Source organism: Cavia porcellus, unplaced genomic scaffold (assembly GCF_034190915.1).
Source record: "Cavia porcellus strain 051 isolate PalLab524CR breed Dunkin Hartley unplaced genomic scaffold, mCavPor4.1 scaffold_4, whole genome shotgun sequence".
In the NCBI taxonomy this organism is placed as follows: Eukaryota; Metazoa; Chordata; class Mammalia; order Rodentia; family Caviidae; genus Cavia; species Cavia porcellus.
In genome coordinates this window covers 45,252,025-45,271,158 of record NW_026947487.1, presented here as the reverse complement: position 1 = coordinate 45,271,158, position 19,134 = coordinate 45,252,025, and the positions used below count along the sequence as shown (strand labels likewise).

Here is a 19,134-nt window from a genome sequence, read left to right as displayed (position 1 = left end):
GTGCTGAGAGGCACGTAGTGGGTGCAATGAGGCGGTGGTTTTTGAAGTTGCACGTTCTTACTCCGCCTTTTGCTCCTTGGAGGTCCCGGTTGTCCTAGTCTCCAGAAGCAGCGAGACCGTGCACTGGAGCGCGCACTCCAGCTGCGCGTCAACAGAGCGCAAGGTGCTGCGCGCGCAAGTCAAGCCAAACTTTCTGCAAGTGCAACTCCGGCATCCCCCGGGAGGCGGGGACGCGGGGCTCCGGGGAGGAGGGGCGCGAAGGAGAAGCGCAGGCGGTCGCGAGCACGGAGGCGGTTCCCCGCTGGGCCGAGGCTCTGAACGGGAGCCAATCGGACAGCCGAGGTTGCTGCCAATCATGCGGTTCCCTCCAATCCCACCCGTACGATTTCCAAAATCTAGGTCCCACTGTGCAGCTCAGATGTGGCGTTCACTCTGCCAATCGCTGGAGGACAGAGTGGGAATAGGAATAAGCAGAGTTGGGAAGACCAGGACAAAAGAAGTTAAAGAGCACCTCACATATACATGTTTTTGAAAGCGAGCAGAGGTAAAAAGGTCCCCCCAGTGAGGGGGGACTTTATGGGCCTGATTGTGTAGTTCTAATGGAGTCCCCTTTGAGCAAGAGGAACTCGCCAGCGCTGAGATTAGCGGATTTGGCAACGGCTCAGGGCCAGCCGCTCCAGACCATGACAGGCTTCCCGTTACTGGCCTGCCCGCCCGCTCATTTCCAACTCTGCGCAGCCGCCGCGTATCTCCTCCACTCGCGGGACCCGGGCGCTGACCCCGGCGTGGCCATCCCTATGCTCGGACTTGAGCAGATGGCCCAAGCCAGCGTGCCGGGCCACAGCCCTCCCGTTCAGGCGCTACCCGCACAGCCGGAGGCTCTGGCGGCCGCCGTGCGCGCTGCAGCCGCGGCCGCGCACCCCGGCTCCGGCACCCACCCCGGTGGCTGGGGCAGCTGTGGCGCACAGCCCTCCGCGCCCCCGCCCCCAGCCCCACCTCTTCCTCCCTCCCCTCAACCCCCTCCCCCTTCCCCTCCCCCGCCTTCTCCTCCTCCTCCTGCCCTCTCGGGCTACAACACCACCAACAGTGGCGGCGGCGGCAGCAGCGGCAAAGGCCACAGCAGGGACTTCGTCCTCCGGAGGGACCTTTCCGCCACGGCCCCCGCGGCGGCCATGCACGGGGCCCCGCTCGGAGGGGAGCAGCGGTCAGGCACCGGCTCCCCCCAGCACCCGGCCCCGCCTCCCCACCCGGCCAGTATGTTCATCTCTGCCAGCGGCACCTACGCGGGCGCGGACGGCGGCGGCGGCCCCGCGCTCTTCCCCGCGCTGCACGACGCGCCGGGGGCTCCCGGTGGCCACCCGCACACGCTAAACGGCCAGATGCGCCTGGGGTTGGCGGCAGCCGCTGCAGCTGCGGCGGCCGAGCTGTACGGCCGCGCCGAGCCACCCTTCGCCCCGCGCTCTGGGGACGCGCACTACGGGGCGGTGGCGGCCGCGGCTGCCGCTGCCCTGCACAGCTACGGAGCCGTGAACTTAAACCTGAACCTGGCTGCGGCCGCGGCCTCGGGGCCCGGGCCCCACCTGCAGCAGCACCACGCGCCGCCCCCGGCTCCGCCACCGGCGCCCGCGCAACCTCCGCACCACCCCCACCTCCCAGGGGCGGCCGGGGCCTTCCTGCGCTACATGCGGCAGCCAATCAAGCAGGAGCTCATCTGCAAGTGGATCGACCCGGACGAGCTGGCCGGGCCGCCGCCACCACCGTCCCCGGCCCCCGCCGGCTGCGCCAAGCCCTGCTCCAAAACTTTCGGCACCATGCACGAGCTGGTGAACCACGTCACGGTGGAGCACGTGGGTGGCCCCGAGCAGAGCAGCCACGTCTGCTTTTGGGAGGACTGCCCGCGCGAGGGGAAGCCCTTCAAGGCCAAGTACAAGCTCATCAACCACATCCGCGTGCACACCGGCGAGAAGCCCTTTCCCTGCCCCTTCCCGGGCTGCGGGAAGGTCTTCGCGCGCTCCGAGAACCTCAAGATCCACAAGCGCACTCATACAGGTGGGTGTCTGTCCCCGGCCGCCGCCGCCAGCGCCGCTTCTGCCGCCGCCGCTTCTCCTGCTCGCTTTCATTTTTCCCTCCTTCTGTTGCTTCTCCTTACAGTCGTATAGCCTGGACATGTGACTTCTTTTTTTTTCTCTCCCCCTCTTTTCTTCTACGAATAAGTAATTCGATAGCACACACAGGCCCTGCGCCGGCTTCGCGCACCGCGGAGTCTCCAGCGCGCCCGCAGCCTCCGCCGGGACCGGCCACGCGCTTCAGCCGCCGCCGCCGCCCGGAGCAGAAGCGACCGCAGACAGAGCCGCAGGAAGGCGCCCAGGACTGTCGGCAGCCCCCCACGCGCCCGGCCCCCGGAGCCCGGGGAGGGCCACGCGCAAGGGGGGGCCGGGGCCTGGTCGTCCCCCTGCCTCTCCTGCCCCCCCCACGAGTCACAGGCCGCGCGCTTTGGGAACCACGCGTGGGATTTGCTGCGGCACTGGGCCTGCTTGGTGTGACTCCCTCGGGGTGGAGGGGACCCTTCGCCTCCCAAGGCGGGATGAAGATGGCGAGAGGAGCGCGCCCTCGGTCCCCAGAGACCGCCCTGCTCTCCTATACGCCGGTGCACTCGCCCACCCCACTCACAATGTCCATGTGCACGCACTTCACACCAGTGCACTCATTCCTGTCCGCATCCACAACCAGCCCATTCCTGCGACACTGCATGCCCTCGATTCTTGTTCCACACGTACATTCCCTTCATTTGCACACTCAGTTCACTCGCGCTGTCACACACCACCCTCACACACTCATCCCACACTAGAGTGCTAGGTGCTGGAGAAGTTGACTTTTTTTCTTTGCACTGCTGGGGGTTGTACCCAAGACACACCGCTTATCCCAGCTATACCCCCAGCCCAATTCCTGTCAAAAGTAGGGAGAGGTTCTAGGTGAAGGAAGAGGTGTCCTCTGCGATCAGTGAGACCTACCCCGCCGCCGAACTGGACGGGAGTCCCCAGAGTCGTGGGGAACCCACCCAACCCACCCCCTCGAGTCACTGCCTTTGAAGGTAGCATGAAGGGGGGCTGCAGCGTGGGGCATTCGGATGGCCCCCGCATGCTTGGAAGCGACGAGCGTGTCGGCACGAGCTCTGCTGAGCGTGAGCGTAGCCAGGATTTATAGAGACAGACAATATTATCCCTCCGAGGACGCTTAAGTAACCGGAGTTTACGTTCACTAATCACTTGGTTGATTTATCGGCGCGGCTGCGGCAAGGAGGAAGCCCGGAGCATGGGCCCTGATGGTGGGCCTGCGGCCGGCCTGCCAGGGGCGTTGGGGGACTGCAGAGCCGGCAGCTGCGCCCGGGTGGCCTTAGGCTGGTGCCCCAGGCCTTTCCCCTTGGGCGGACAACCCACACCTCCCCTGTGGGCCCAGAGAGGACTGGGGCTGGGAGCAAGTTTTCCCTTAGCCCCCATTTTTTCCCCTAATCGAGATCAATCCGCTTTAATGATTTTTCCAAAAGCAAACTTACCACCAGGCTCTCATAAAAAAAAAAAAAAAAACAAAAAAAACCTGGCTGGCTGAACCAGCTGCTTGCTTCTTGAGCCCAGCCAGCACTTACTTGTGGAGTGAGGACAAGGGACAATGAAGCTGCCCCCTCAGTCCCCAAAGGGGTGGTGCATGGACCTTAGGACTTTGCCGCTTTCCCAGGCCTCTGGATAAGAGTAGGCCTCCCTTTTTCGGGTCCTGGCTCTCAGGGCCCAGAGGGACAGGCCATGGCCACGCCGAACAGCAGCCTGGCAGTGGGCTCTCATGCCGCAGGGTGGGGATGGGGTGATAGGGTAGGGAGCTAAAGACCCTGGGTGCCCATGGGTCCTGAGGCCTATTTGTTTTCTGGTCCACGTTGCCTGGGTGGCTACATTTCCTTTCCTCCTGATGGCAGCTTGGGTTCTGCCAGGTCAGTCAGGCAAGTTTCTCTTGGAGGGAGGACAGCATCTCCCAGACCAGCTGAAGCACAGTGCCTGGTGTTTTGGCCACCCCGGGGCTGCTTAGCAACTGGGCATTGTGTCCAGAGGGGAACCATTCTGCTCTTCCCTTTTCTTCCCTACCAGGAGGCTCTCCCTTTTATGGGTCAACCAGGATCCCAAAACAGAGTGATCAAAGGTACTAATCTCCAGGCCACTCCTGAAGGCCCTGGTCCCTGACCCAAGTGCCCTCAATTGCATTTATAACCTGCCTCTAGGCCCAACTGTAGCAGAAAGAGCTGGCAGGACCTGGACTATTCACACACAGCACTTTCCCTTACTTTCCCACCAAGTCTTAGAACTCTCTGCATAGTTAAATTCTGACATGACCCCTCTGACAGAATCTGAAATGTAAACACTGGGGTCTCTTGGCCTTCCTAGTCAGATGGAATCTGCTTGGTGCTCCTGTAGTCCTCTAAACATAGGCTATTCGATCACTCTTATTTTTTTCTCTTTCCAGCCATCTTTCCTTTATCCCTAATTTCCACCTTTGTTTCCTTCTCCTCTATTCCCTTAACTGGCTTTTATTGCTTCTCACATGCTGTGGAGCAACCAGTAATGTTCAGGGTGGGGATTTTTTACAATCCGGGTTATGTGGGTTGGGCCGAGGCATGAAAATTTCAAGTAACGTTACACATTTGCATAGAGTGAATAAAACCACTAAGCCTCCATATTGAAGAGCTGTTATAATGTTTTAAAGCAAGAGTGCTATGTTAAATTAGTATTATCACCAATTTAGAATGTAGTATGGGAAACAGGACAAATCACTAATGTTTTGGTAGAAAAGGATTTACTTTGGTGGCAGGTCAATTCTAAAAAATTTTTAAGAATTGTGATTATCTTTGTAAGTTCTGTTTTCCTTCTATCTGTAACATTAATGTGGAGGTGTACTTGAGTGATGTCTTTTCATTTTCAAACAATATTTCTAGGTAGGAGAAAGGTATATTCCAGGGATCTGGGTACTTTCAAATGTGCTAATGTGCTCGGACACTGAAGCAGTCGTTATTGGTGAAAGATTAAATGCACACACTGGAAAAAAAATTAATACAAACTGAAAAACGTGTTGGGTGAGAAAACTTGACACAGAAATTTAAGTACATCAAGCTGACTCATAATAGTTTCTTTTGAAAAGTAAGCTATCCAAAAAAAGAAATTTCCCAATGTGGTATGTCACCCTAATAGCTGCTATTATTTTAAAATTCTCAAAATGTGAGGAAAATGTTATTTATAATAATATGCATGAGGCGACTTGTTCAATTATGATTGAAACACTTCAAATTCATAGATCCTGAGGTGCTAGGGGAAAAACTCAGGTACCATTTACTGTTACTGCTTCCTTTCCCTGCTGCCTTTTAACACCAGGTGCATTGTGATTGAATCTCCAGTTGTCTGATTAAACATTTCCCCTTCTTGGACTAGTAGTCTTGTATTTAAGGCATTGTGTTCCTGAGGTAGTTAGAACAGCTTAAAGGAGTGATAGGCCAAGAGACCCTATGTTTTTGCAGAAGTGTTTTTGATTGCCAAGCAATGGAAAGTGCTGTTAGACATTTGCTTAGGACAGTAGGTGAATGGCTGGTTTGCTGAGATTGTGGTTCCTTGTCTGTTCCTTACCTTCCTTGCTGTGGTCTTTACTTCCCATGTTGTAGAGGAAGCTGGTAGAATGCAGAGGCCAAAAGTCTATTCTGTGTCAAGCCAGCCTTGTAAAATCTTACTGAGCGATTGTGTATTTCACAGGTGCCTTTATTTCTACAGAGGAGCCTTTGGTTTATTTTCTTTCCTTTCCCAGCTCCACATCCTGTCTTGCTGCCCCTTCCCAGCAATGAAACACTGGGTACACTCTGAAACAAAATATCATTATCATTTTTCTGCACACCCAGCTAACTTTTCATTTAGGGTATGTGTTTATTTTTCTTCTATTGTCATCCCCATTTGTAGCTTTGGAAGTATCATTAAGGTCAGTTGTGACAGGGGATCTTCTACTTAGGTTTTGGATGTTCAGATCCTGAGGGAAGTGAGGAGTCAGTCTGGGAGTGAGTGCCTGGTGGGCTTTAGTGGTACATCTTGGACTTTAGCCCTGAGGACCTCACCATGACCTCTTGGGTGCTACAGTGACTGACTTGACACCTCGCCTCTCACAGTCCAGGTCCAAACCAAGCCTCCAGACCAGTGGAGGTCCTTACTTAATGGGAGCTTTTCCTCTTTGCATCCTGGAATATAAGAATTGGGATTAGGAACATGGCTGGGTGTTGGTCATTGGGAGAATGGGAAAATGCAACCCCCCCAGTTCTGCTCCAAGATTTCTCTCAAGTGAGAGGTGGAAAGCCACTGTTAACCTTTCCTGTGTTTCATTGCAGGAGAAAAGCCTTTCAAATGTGAATTTGATGGCTGTGATAGGAAGTTTGCCAATAGCAGTGATCGAAAGAAACATTCTCATGTCCACACCAGTGACAAACCCTATTACTGCAAGATCAGAGGCTGCGACAAATCTTACACTCACCCGAGCTCTCTGAGGAAGCACATGAAGATTCACTGCAAGTCTCCCCCACCTTCTCCAGGAGCCTTTGGTTATTCAGCAGTGGGGACTCCGGTGGGTGCCCCCTTGTCCCCAGTGCTGGACCCAGCCAGGAGTCGTTCCAGCACTCTGTCCCCTCAGGTGACCAACCTCAATGAGTGGTATGTTTGCCAGGCTGGTGGAGCCCCCAGCCACCTCCACACACCTTCCAGCAACGGAACCACCTCTGAGTCTGAAGATGAGGAAATGTACGGGAACCCTGAAGTTGTGCGGACGATACATTAGAATTTATTATTATTAACAGATGAAATAATAAGTGGGAGTCCTTGGACCCTCTCCTAACCTGAGACAATGCCGAGCCTGAGATGAACGCATGACTCAGACTTGCCACTGGTCTAATTAGCCCTATTTATTCAGTATGAAACCCTATGGTGTTTGTACATTTAATTAATTTAATTAAGATATTCGGGCTTTTTTTCCTTTTTCTGAAACAAAAAAAAAGACCCAACCAAGCTGGACTTGTACATTGCAGGGGGACAATGCTGGGGGCAAATCGTACCAAGGGAAATGAATGGAGAGATTACTTAATCAGCATACACACTGCCGATAAAAATGTGTATGTGTACATATATTTATATTTTTAATGGTGGAGAAGAAGAGCATTATGTCAAAATTTCTTAGAGTGACAAGGCCCTCTGCTTCCCAGAGTGCCTCTTCAATGCCTTTGACACCATCATGTGGGCTGCTTTTGAGCCTCCTCGTTGGGCCCTAATTCTGCAAAGGCTTCTTGATTGTAAACCACACACTTGCTGCACTGCCAACAGCTCCCTGGACCCTGCCTGTGTCCAAAAGTATTTGTAAAAACCCCTTAAGTTCTAATATTTATGGTTTTTAATTTCCATACTTTTATTACTGATTTCACCTTATCGCACTATTTTTATACAGGATTATTTCTTTAGGACCCTTCTGTGATTTTTTTTTTAAGTGCAGCAACCTTAATATCTCCATGTATGATGCTACTGTGATTGTTCAAGCAAAAATGGAGAGAAAGAAAAGCTGCTGCAACAAGCAACTGTGAAACTGTGATCTTTTATAAAACAGGAAATTCAAGCGCTTTTTCCTCTTTGTTATTTTTTTCCTTTAATCTGAAATCTTAGATGCTGCCTCCTTATGGTGTCCAAACTTCTTGTGTAATAAAGAGATTATGTTTTTAATCATAAGTTTAATCTTTGGAATGCCAACATTCACCGTCAAGTCTGAGGAGGTGTGATGATGGCATTGTGCCTATTTTTTTTTTGGAAAGCTGTTGTTTTTAAAGCAGGCCAACTCTTTTATACTATTGTGTCAACCTTTTTTTAGAAAAGTCTTTATTTTTTAATGCCTGAAACTGCATTTTAGTGTATTTTCTTCCACCTGAGCACCGAGCACAACAAACTCTTCCATCTGAAAATGACAGTGTGAAGAATATGATTTACATTAAAAGGGGGGAGTGAGTTGCTATACATATTAAAATTTTTAAAAGGTTTATAGTTACTACCAAACACTGAAGAGTGTGTGACCTTTGCCAGAGCTGTCAAGCTAGGATAAAAAAGGTCAAGGACCTAGGACAATAACTCTTAGTCAATTTATTTTCACTTGGTACAACACATTTCCTGTGCAGAATGTGGTCCATCAGAAACATCATACAAATATACTAAAGAGCACTAATTTATCCTCGGAGACCCTGAAGACACCCCCTCCCCAGGGCTTGTAGAAATTTGTTCTGTGTGCCGTGAGTGGTTGATGTAGTCTTGTCATTGTTAATAACTTGTATGTGAACACTTTTATTTGTACAGTTGAATTAATTTATTTTCAGACATCATCCTTCCCCCCTCTGCCCGCACCCCTGGAAGAGTTCAGAGCACACCAAAGAATTATATAATACATTTTGGTGAAAGGTTGTCATTTAGGGTTCCTTGGTTTATTTTAAAAAAATAGGGGAAAGAAAATGGAAAAATATATTTTTAAGCTTACTTGAATGAAAGTGTAATGTGAAAACCAAGACTCTTCCTGCATGTCCTTCTTGCATTGTGTTGATGAGATATATATAGTTTATAGATATATTACTAGTACAGTGCATGGTGCTGTCATTTGGGAAGCCCTCAATGTTGTCTTCAGATTGTTATAGTAAATATGAAGCCTGCAGACCCTCCTTTATAAAGAAAAAGACCATAAAACTTGAATATAAAATAATTCTACAGTTTTAAAGTTTATTTGATTTTCATATTTACCTTCAAAGTCCTTTCAAGTACAAAAGATATGGTATGAATTGGGGGGGATAATTTATGTATCGTAAACTTATTAGGACAAAATATTCCTGATGTATAATGAGTTGTTTTATTTATACAACTTTTTCAATGGTAGTTGCACTATTCTTTATTATGCTACAGGTTTATTTATTACAAAACAAAAGAATATGTATTTTATGTATTTTGCCATGCATAGGTTCTGCTACAGATTTACTGGTTTCTCATTCACCTGAAATGAAAGCTGTGTACCTCCAATAGAAAGAAAGCAAGAGTGACTATGAAGTAAAAATGTAATAAAGGTATTCTTCCTATGTATTGTTACATTTTACCTACTGGCATATCGCTGTCATTCTTTAATACAGAACAGTTGCTAAGGTAATGAACATTAGGTTGACATCCCTTGATCTTTTAGCCTCTCTTCAAGCAATAAAATATTTTTACAGCTTGGTTTAGCTTACAGTTTAATTTAGAAAATTCAAGATATTTATGAAGTCTAATCCATGCAGTTTGCACTGGTAGTAACACAAGTCTCAGGGTTTATTGCACTCATTTGTTGAGATTGGGAATATACTTAGTGATTCTAATCAATGAACAACTGAAGAGTGATTTTAGCTCTGTTTGGTTCCTGACCTCCAAAGGAAGAGGAAAAAGCTAATGAAAGGTAAAAAGCAAAACTGTTGAGAAGCTGATGTGGGTGTGGAATGAAATTGAGTAGTAGTCAAAAAATTCTCTAATATATCAGGGAGAGATCAAGTATAATTTAGCTTATTTTGAAAGTTACATAGACAAGAGTCATTTAAGCTCAACATTTTGGGCCAGGTATGAAGGAGAGATTAGATTCCCTCATGGCAACAAAATATTCAGGTGGCTGAAATGAGTGTATTTGGCCATGTACATTAACAAGGTTGGTTGGTGTTTGCTTGTTTTTATGCTACCTAATACAAAACTGATAAAAACCAAGTAGTTAAAAACAATTGGTAGTAATGTCAGTAAGCATTTCTCTAAAAGGTTAGAGTGACTTTTGAAAGTCAGATTTGTTAAATGTAATAAAGGTGAAACAGGTTGCCAAGAGTTGTTTTAAACCAGATGACAATAACCAGCACACGAGGGAGAAAAACAGTCATAAATGGGGCTCCAATCAATGGGAAAACTTATAGCTCTCTAATGAAGTTTCTTGTGAAAAGAAGGGTGACACAAAGCCACCAAGACATGAATCATTCATGGGAAATATAAAAGATAAAAGATATCCGACAATGAGCAGAAGCTTGTATAGAATGTATAAAACACGTTTCCCCTTCTTATTTTCTGCTTTAAAACGCACAATCTCCCACTCCCAGTGTTCTCTGTCCAGTCTATAGAGTTAAAATTGACCACTGCTCGTCCTGCGCCACTTCAAAGTAATTTAGTCCAGAACGGAAGGCTTGGCGCTTGGACAATCTTCATGGTGTGTTAAGATTTCTATGGCAATTGGCAAGCAAGATGTTCCCATCTGAATATGTCTCAAAGAAAGCCACTTATTGACACTAAGTTGGCTATCATCAAAGACTTCATCTTCCCTGGGCAAAACGTGGCCCTTGCAGGCCCCTTTAAATCATCTACCTTTGTTTTCCAGGCAGGAGAATCTCCAAATATCTGATTATTTGTAGTTCTATTTTCCCCATTTGGATGCTCTTTCGTAAAGCTAATATTCCTAAAACCTAATATAGCTAGAAAGAGCTCGATGGGAATTACATTCTCTTGAGTTGGAGATGGGCACACAAGTGTCATCGCATTCAGGACCTGAAGAAAAAAGGGGCCTGAACCAAAGAGCTGGGCCTAGCCCTCTGCAGATGTCATATTTTTACTGTGTTCTCATAACTGATGTCTTCCATTTTGTGGAAGCTTTGGGAGGCCATTGTAGTATTAATCTGTCTGTGCTACGAAATGATTTTTCTTAAAAAATCCCACTTTGGTTAGGAAATATAACATCTGGAGAAGGGGGTGGCAAGACGATCTGTTTTCCCAAGTGAGCACCTTAAATCAGAGCAAAGCAAGGCTGATCACAAAACAAACAAAACAATCCAGATGCTTATGAATACTTGCATCCTGTCACAGCCCTACCTGCCTGCCTATCCATCTGTAGGGTACCAAAACAGGACACATGACCATGGAAAACTTCCAGGTCTGGAGTGATGATGGAGGAGGCCCATGGTGAAAGCCCTCCCTCTCCCTGAGCAAAACCTCCCAGAAACACTGGCCCCCACACCCACTCACAAACACTCCTGAGCACACATTCACTTACAACCCATGGCCTAATCAGGCAGGGAGAAGTTCAAAGGCATGTTCTTTGAAATTCAAACTACTGCTTTTTTAGGACATCCATGCAGAGCTTCAGGATTGCTATGGCAATGGGCAGGGCCAGGGGAGCCTCTGGCAGCAGGTCCACCACCATTGGAGACACTCTATTAAGATACAGTTGCAGTGACCTTTCCCTTCTTGCCAAGTTAGTTCAGTCAATTTTCACATCAGAAAAACATATGTATATACATATATATGTATATGTATGTATTCACATTTACAGTCACTTTTTTGCCCCTGGTTCTCTCTTAGAACCTCCTGGTTCTACAGAAAGGAAAAAGAATGAAGACAGGAGGAAAAGAAAGCTGAGTGGGGGTGGGGTAGGTAATGTGGAGGGGGGAGGGGAAGGGCGCCAGAGCCCCAGTTCCTCTTCCTTCTCTCCCCACCTAAGTACTTTTATTTGCAGAGCGATTGTTCTTTGTTTATTTAATACAAGTACTGTGTGAATGGTGAAAAATAAACACGATGAAAAATAACCAAACAGATGATTCCTCCAAGTGAAAAAGCCCGGACTTAATAAAAGTTCGAAGCAGTCACCGCTGAATGAGAAACCCTTTGAAGTGGAACTTATTATAGGAGGAATACTTTGGGGTTGCCTTAACGACGCCGCTGAATCGAAAGCGCTCGCCTTTGTCAGCGATTTGTTCTCCTTTGCTGGGGTGCCCGGAGAAATTACTTACATGGGCTGCCTTAACATGCAGCTTGCAAATCAGTAACTTTGCAGCTCAGACTTGCAGACGCCACTCGACAACGGACAAAAAGAAGTCAGGGGGAAATGCACCAAGCTTTCACGCCGAGTCTCTGGGGATGGGGCGCACGGGCCTGGTGGGAGCGGCAGATAAGAAGTTGTATTACAACTGGGCCCCTCGCTCGAGCTCCCCATCTCTGCACCCTCTGGGTCCCGCGCGAGCTGGGCCTGCGCTTGGGCCTGCGCTTGGACCTGCGCGGGGCCGCCGAGGCTCGGGCCTCCAGAGAGGGGCGCTCTGGAGCGCGCAGGCCGGGCGCAGGACTTTCCCAGCAGCCCGGACCATATTTAATAAGGGTCGTTTATCACCAAGGCGCTTTGAAGGGTCGCCTCCAGCCCTGTGCCCATTAGAAAGGCGGAGGTGACATTTAAACTCCGTTTTCAAGGATCGCGGGGGGATTTCATTGAAAAGGCAACTCGTTTGTCTTAGGAGCCTGGAAAACAACCCCGTTCTCGCTCCTTTTGACCACATGGCATAACTCAAAAACAATAGTTCAAAAGTGAAATGGCATCGTGGTGTTCACTGGGAGACAGGCCCCCATCTAGCACCAGAGAAAAGGGTAGTCCGCAAGACAATGTGCTTTTTGTGTCCGACTGTGTCACAAGGACTGTGTTGTTTGCTTTTGGAGGCTGCGCCTGTTATACTTCCCTGAAAGTGCTTGTGTTAAACAAGAGTTATAAGTCATCCAAAACAACAAACATTTTGATTTTCTTTGCCTAAAGGGCTTTCCCTGGCTATGGGCACCGTGAAAAAATAATGTCCTTGCTTAGAAAGGAACACCAGTAGTAGCATTACAAGCGGGCGCATTAAATATTGAATGACATGGAGGAAAAAGAGCTTGTCGAGGGGGCACTCAGCCTTAAAGTCTTTCTTCCACTTTGTCTTCGGTGGCTGCTGGACTATTTAAGATGGTATTAATTAAGGCAGCTTGGGATGCCGCCGAGCCTGCCGGCCTCTGCGCCGCGCTCGGTCAATGGGCCTGTGTCCCCGCGCTTTGCTCACGCGTTGGCTGAGCCGAGTGCAGATGTCACTTCTCATTTGCAGGCTGAAGAGAAGTGCCCATCCTACACTAAGGGCAGCAGGGATGCAATCAGCGGCAGGCGTTAAAGGAATACGCGGGACTGGGCAGGGGAGGGGAGCGGAGACGGGAACAAAATGCGAACAGCTGCCCCGGGCGGGGGAGGAGAGCGCGCCCGGCCGGCGTGCACCGCGTTTGGGCGTATTTTGGAGCTCGCTGCTGAGCAAACAAGCGCCACGCGGGACTCACAGGGCTTGGAAACATCCCCTTTCTTTCGTCGCTCCTGGGTGGGGGGAAATCAAAACCCCGGCCCTGCCAAAATCCATTAGGCAGTGCGGCGCAGCATTGTTTTACAAAGGGACTCGCTTCTACAAAGCGAGACAAAAGCGTGGTGCAAACAGGCCTCTTCACTGACTTCCTCCTCCCCCAAAAGGTCCCCTTCACACACCACCAACAAATGAAGCCCGAAGAACCTCAGCCAAGGAACTCTAGGTCCACTTTTACAGATGGCGAAAATGAGACCTTCAGGCGAGGCGCTCCCCCTAAAAAATGTTTTTTGGGGACTAATATTACAAGGGGAATTACAAGTTGAGATCCGTAAAGACCCAGACAGAGTGGAGTTAAAGTTGGCCCACGACGCCAAAAACATCCTCTCCCCTCCCCCTTCCCAATTCCAAATGTTTGATTCAAAATCAAATGGTTTACGGAGGTTTGGAAATTTCTGTTTAAAAAAAGTAAAGTGCATCGTTAACTAACTGTGACGTCATAAATGAAATGCACGCTTTAAGAAACTTCCAGTTCCCGAGAGGAAGAAAGACTTGGCTGGTGGAGGGGGAAGGGCATCCTGGCAGATTTCCTCCTGCGGGCGGAAGCCTCGCGGGTGCCCCTGTCTCCGGGTTTGGAGTTTCAGTTGGGCCTGGGCCTCCTTTTTTACCTCAAAGCCCCTTGCCGACCGAGGGAGCGGAAAGATGAGTCCGACGCTCTTTCCGCTCTGGCTGACATTTGGACTCTCGAGGTCGCGTGCAGGAGTGTAGCACCTTCAACTCTAGGTCACTTGAAATGCCTGATTCTCCGCCTTTTGAGAGTGTTTCCCTTGGGTTCCCTTTGGCTTTTTGGATAAGGGGTAGTTACCCTTCTCACCGAGCACCGTGCTTCAGGACTGGTCTCTACCCTTCCTGCAGAGACGGAGACCTTGTGTGGGGGTGGGGCGGGGCTGGGGGGTTGGCCAGCTCAGATCCACCACCCAGAGGTGTAGGCCTGTGGCCTTCCCCCTCACTGGAACCTGGAGGCGTAGTTCAGGGGTTGGGGACTGCCTGGATGAATGGGCAGTAGAGGAGGGCGGTGGAGGTGCCGCAGGTCTCCCTCAAGTCTGGGACTGGAGCTCCTAGGCCCAACCGTCTACCACAGTAATCTTTTAAGCACCTTTGCTCTTCTCTATCTGTTTTCCCTACTTCTACCTTTTTCTTTTCCCAAACAGGCCCCAGGTCACAGACAGGAGTGCAGAAACATGGTCTTTTGGCCCAGAGCGCGCGCGCACACCCAAACACACATTCGCACACACTCACGCGCAATTCACACACCCCAGCCCTGCCCCGCCCAAGCCAGTGCATGGGGCACGCGCTCGGGCTCCAGGCACCTTGCCAAGAGCGCGCGAGCACCCTGCGTGGCACACTGGCTGAAGTTCCTGCGCCAAGTGGCGGGGGTGGGGTGGGGTGAGGTCGGGTGAGAAAGGAGGGGTGGGCGGCGGTGCAAGCCGCCGACTGCTGGTGGTACGCACAAGTTCAGCGCTCAACTTCCCGCTCTTAACGAGACCCGGGATCCCTTTGGAGAGGCCCTCGGGAGCTGGCGGCGGGGCTGGTAGTGGCGTGGGTAAGCTGGCCGGCGCGGGGCTCGGGTGGCGGGGCACAAGGGCGCGACAGGAGGAGGGCGCGAGGGTGCCCGCGGCCGGCCGGGCGCTCCTAGAAGTCAGTACCGGCAGCTGTGACTTCACCTATTAGCCCCGATGTCTTTCCGAGGAGCCTGGTGGAGTTAAACAGCCCACAATAGACGCTCTGGGGCGCCTCCAGCCTGACCTCCACCCGGGTTTAATAGTTTCATAGGAACTTCATTAAATCAATTACTTTGTGAGCACATCATCATTTATTTGTAATTAGCAGCGAGGAGAGCGTTCTCTCCCCCAGCCCGCAGCCCGGGTCCCAGCGGGGTTGGCGAGTTGTGCAAGCACTTTTGTTTGCTCGAGTGTTGACTCCCGGCATTATTCGGTCCGGGTAATCTTTACGTCTTAATCTAGCATTCAGCGGGGCGAAGGGAAAACAAACAGGGCGCAGGCCCAGCGGTTTTTTGAACTCAGCCGGCGCGGGGCTAGTCTCCGCACCCACCTCTGCTCCCCGGAGAAAAGGGCGAGGGCGCAACCGGAGAGGCTGATGGGAAAGCACCTGGGCGGGTAGACCTTGGGGACCAGGAAGGAAAGTGGTGAAGGAAGAGGAGACCTAGGGCAGGAACGGCCTGCCTGCCAAGAGAGCACAAAAGGAAAACGACCAGGCTCGTGCACGAGTGCGGGCGGCGTTGGACGGTGAAAGCTTGGTTGTGTGCGCGCGTGTGTGCGTGTGAATGCGTGCGCGCAGGCTGTGCGTGAAATCCCATCCATTGCAGCAGCTGGGTCATTGGGCTGGGAGAGGGGAACCGGGAGCAGGAGGTGACAGCCTGGCCAGCGTGGTGGCGGCTCGCTGAGTGTCTGCACTGCAAAAATGCTTTAATTTGGGGCCTGTAGCTCCGGTGGCCCACAAATTACAAGCGAGTGGTTAGTGAGGGGTGGGGGCGGGGAGAGCCGCTGAAAGCCAGGCCAGGACCTGCGCGTGCGAAGCGATGCGCGTAGTGGCTCCGCGAGGCGTCGCGATTCCTTTTGAGTGTAATCATCTCTCCCCACACCCGGCAGCGTCGGCCAAGCACAGTGCCCAGCCGAGGAGTTTTGGCTCCTAGAGCCAGAATCCTGGGCAACGCGCCACTGTGTCCTTGCCCCAAGCCGGATTTCTGCTCCAAGTTAGAGAAGTCTCTCCAGCGCGGGAAACGCTCTACTCCTGATGGACCGAGCGGCGCCAGCCAGAGCGGGGTCATTGATGATCCAGTTGTGGTTGCCTGGGCAGCAGGCGAGTGTGGACCGCTGTGCAGTTAAGAAAGGGCCCTCATGGACTTATTCCTGGCAAGGTGGCCTCTAGAAAGGCGCCCTTCTCGTCAGCCTCTTAGGTACACTCCTTGTACAAGTGAGGTTTGGGGAACTAGGTCCTGGGTTTTCCCCAGTGTGTGAGCAGGTGTTGCTTTGCAATTTTCTGATAGACGAAATCGGTGCTTGGGTGTTTGCACTCCAGTAGGCCTAGCCAATACAGGGGCTTCAGTGAGTGACTCAGAACGGAGATAGTCTGTCCAGCAGGTGGGGACCTGGAAGGGCCCCCAGGTCAGGGGTGGCCCCCACTGGTCTCAGCAGCTGCTTCTGGGTGGATACTGGGGCACATATGTGTGAGGCTGCTGCTTGGGCTCCTGGTAGTGGTAGCTCAGCTTGCTAGGGACCTGCCCTGGCCTCCTGAGATGTCTAGTCTGCCTAAGTCACTACCTTGACAGCACCATGGGCTCCCAGGGAGGTGTCCTAAGCCTCCTATGCCCCACTCTGGCCCCTGTTTCTCTCTCTCTCCTTGTTCTCCCATCCCACACTCCTGTTCTTTCCTCTTTTGCAACGTTGACACAGGTCAGTTGACCCCGTACTCCATGCTGGACACAGGACAAGAAAGCGGCTGGAAACAGCTGGGATCCTGTTTCAAAATCTTCACCTGGATGTGGTGGTCCACACCCATAACCCCTAGCACTAGGGAAGCTGAGGAAAGAGGGTTACCCTAAATTTGAGGCCTGCCTAGGCTACATAGTTGAATTCAAGGCCAGTTCAAGCCCACAGAGAGACCCTGTCTCAAAACAAAGAAAGCCACATGACAAGAATGAAAACAAAAAACAAGATCAGCTTTCCTCCAGTTCTTGAAGCAATCTGAGATACTCACCTCTGCTCTCCCACTCTGATGGTCTGTGAGTTTGGGGCAGCCTAAAATATAAGAACATCAACCAGCCAATCAATACTCCCAGAGAAGTTCCTTTGATCCTTTGATTTTTTTTTTTTTTTGGTAGTGGGGATCGAACTCATGACTTGCATTTGCCAAGCAGGCCCTTATGCCACTAAGCTAAACCCCTAGCTCCCTGATTTTTTATTTTACTTATTTTTTTCTCAAAGCTCATTTTAAAATATAAAAAGCATTTGGTAACTGTGTTCTTTTCCATGCCTTCTTGCTCTAGTGAGTCCTTACCAAAGCCATTAAAATGGCCTGGCTCCTGGAATAATTTCCAGGAAAAGTCAATGAGTGTACATAAAAAAAAAATAGAATTTTCTTGAAAACATCTGGAACTGGACCACTCAACACAAGTGCTCCTTACAGTGTGTTGTGCACGTTCCTGGGTTTCTGGTCCAGCATAGAGGATATGTGGTGGTGTGAAATGTATAACTGATCAGCCAAGATCACACATACACACTCACACACACACATGCTCACATGTAGCATTATGACACGTTTTTTTCACAGCTGTGAAAATCCAACCAAACCTAGGACAACAGCCTTCAAGGAAGCAAGACTGAGAATAGCTTCATTTTTAATTTTTTTAGTTGTATGTGTGTTTGTGCATGTGTATGTCTGTGTTTATTTTTTGTTTTGTTTGTACTGGGGATTGAACTCAGGACCTTGCACCTGGTAAGCAGGTGCCTGTGCCGCTGAGCTAAACCCCAACCCTGTTTTGTTTTGTTTTTTTTTTTTTTTGCACAGGATCTTACTATGTAGTTAAAGCTGGCCTTGAATTAACTGTGTAGCCCAGGTTGACCTCAAATTGGCATTGATCCTCTTGTCTCAGCCTCCTGAGTGCCCTGCCACACCTGACTCACACTCTTATTTCTGAATGTGATTCTGCCTAATTAACTTTTTAAATGAATCTCAAAAAATAAAGTAAAATTAAAATGTTATTTCCTCTGACTTATTTGTCCATGCTTTCAGCCTCATACTTCTTTCTCTGTTTAAGGAAACACCTTTGGAGCAAGAAAGGCAAGTCAGGGAAGCCTTTTATCAGCTGGCAGGGAGGTACAGGGATTGATTTGAAGAATCTGGTTGCTGACTGCAGTTTTTCCTCAGTGATACTCAAAGATTACAAATCTGAGCTTTTTATTGAGACAAGGTCTCACTACATAGTTTAGGCTGACTTTTAACTTTCTCTTTTTTTTGTCTTTTTCCTTTTTATCAGTACCAGGGATCGAACTCACGACTGCCTGCTTGCAAGACAGGCGCTTATGCCGCTGAGCTAAATCCCCAGCCCCGATTTTTAACTTTCTATGAAGCCCAGGCTGCCCTTGAACTCACAATTATCCTCTTGCCTCAGCCTCCTGAATGCTGGTTCGTAAATGTATGTGTTACCACAGCATCTTCCAGCAGTCCACCTGTTATCTGACTCCATTCTGTTCCCGAATGGGACTCATCTGATTCTGCCTACACTGGGCAGCCCTACCTGAGAGCCCCCTGGATCCAAGGAGCCCTGATCTACTTCCCACCCCCATTCAGTAGGACTCCCCTGGCAGGCAGGGGAGGATCCTTTTCCCCCTTCACTTTGACTGGGATCCATACCACTGGGCCCCTAAGCCTGAAAACTGCCAGGCTTCCTGCACGTAGGCTGTCCCCATTCCACAGGAGGGAGGATGGAGGGGCTTCTCTTCTCACCAGCTGCAGTGCCATCCAGATGTGGTGCAGAGAGGGAGGAAGGCCTGGATTCAAAACTGGGTGGAAGGGCTGGGGATTTAGCTCAGCGGCATAAGCGCCTGCCTTGCAAGCAGGCAGTCGTGAGTTTGATCCCTGGTACTGATAAAAACGAAAAAGACAAAAAAAAAAAACAAAACAAAACAAAAAAAAAAAAAAACTGGGTGGAAAGCTGGGTGCAGTGGTGCCTTCTTGGCATCCTAGCTACTCAGGAGGCTGAATCAGGAGAATCACAAGTTCAAAGCCAGGCCTGAGCAACATAGCGAGATCCCGTCCCCCAAAATAAAAAGGGCTGGCATACAACACAGCATGCTCTGGGTTCAGTCTTCAGTACTGTAAAAACAAACAAAAATTGGGGC

The 19,134-nt window shown here is 50.1% G+C and overlaps 1 protein-coding gene across 1 annotated transcript; it reads left to right on the top strand.

Annotated features, from left to right (window-relative positions):
* The first annotated feature begins 264 nt into the window (after positions 1-264).
* Zic5 (Zic family member 5) lies at positions 265-9,174 on the top strand. The gene is made up of 2 exons (XM_063246986.1): positions 265-2,049; positions 6,401-9,174. Exons 1-2 carry the CDS (start codon positions 600-602, stop codon positions 6,841-6,843), a joined length of 1,893 nt encoding a protein of 630 aa, XP_063103056.1. The 5' UTR covers positions 265-599; the 3' UTR covers positions 6,844-9,174.
* The last annotated feature ends 9,960 nt before the right edge of the window (positions 9,175-19,134 follow it).

Bases quoted from the DNA above. Each gene is read 5' to 3' on its own strand.
- Zic5 (XM_063246986.1), top strand. From the start codon at position 600: ATGGAGTCCCCTTTGAGCAAGAGGAACTCGCCAGCGCTGAGATTAGCG. The intron at 2,050-6,400 runs GTGGGTGTCTGT...GTTTCATTGCAG, and splicing joins CCACAAGCGCACTCATACAG to GAGAAAAGCCTTTCAAATGT.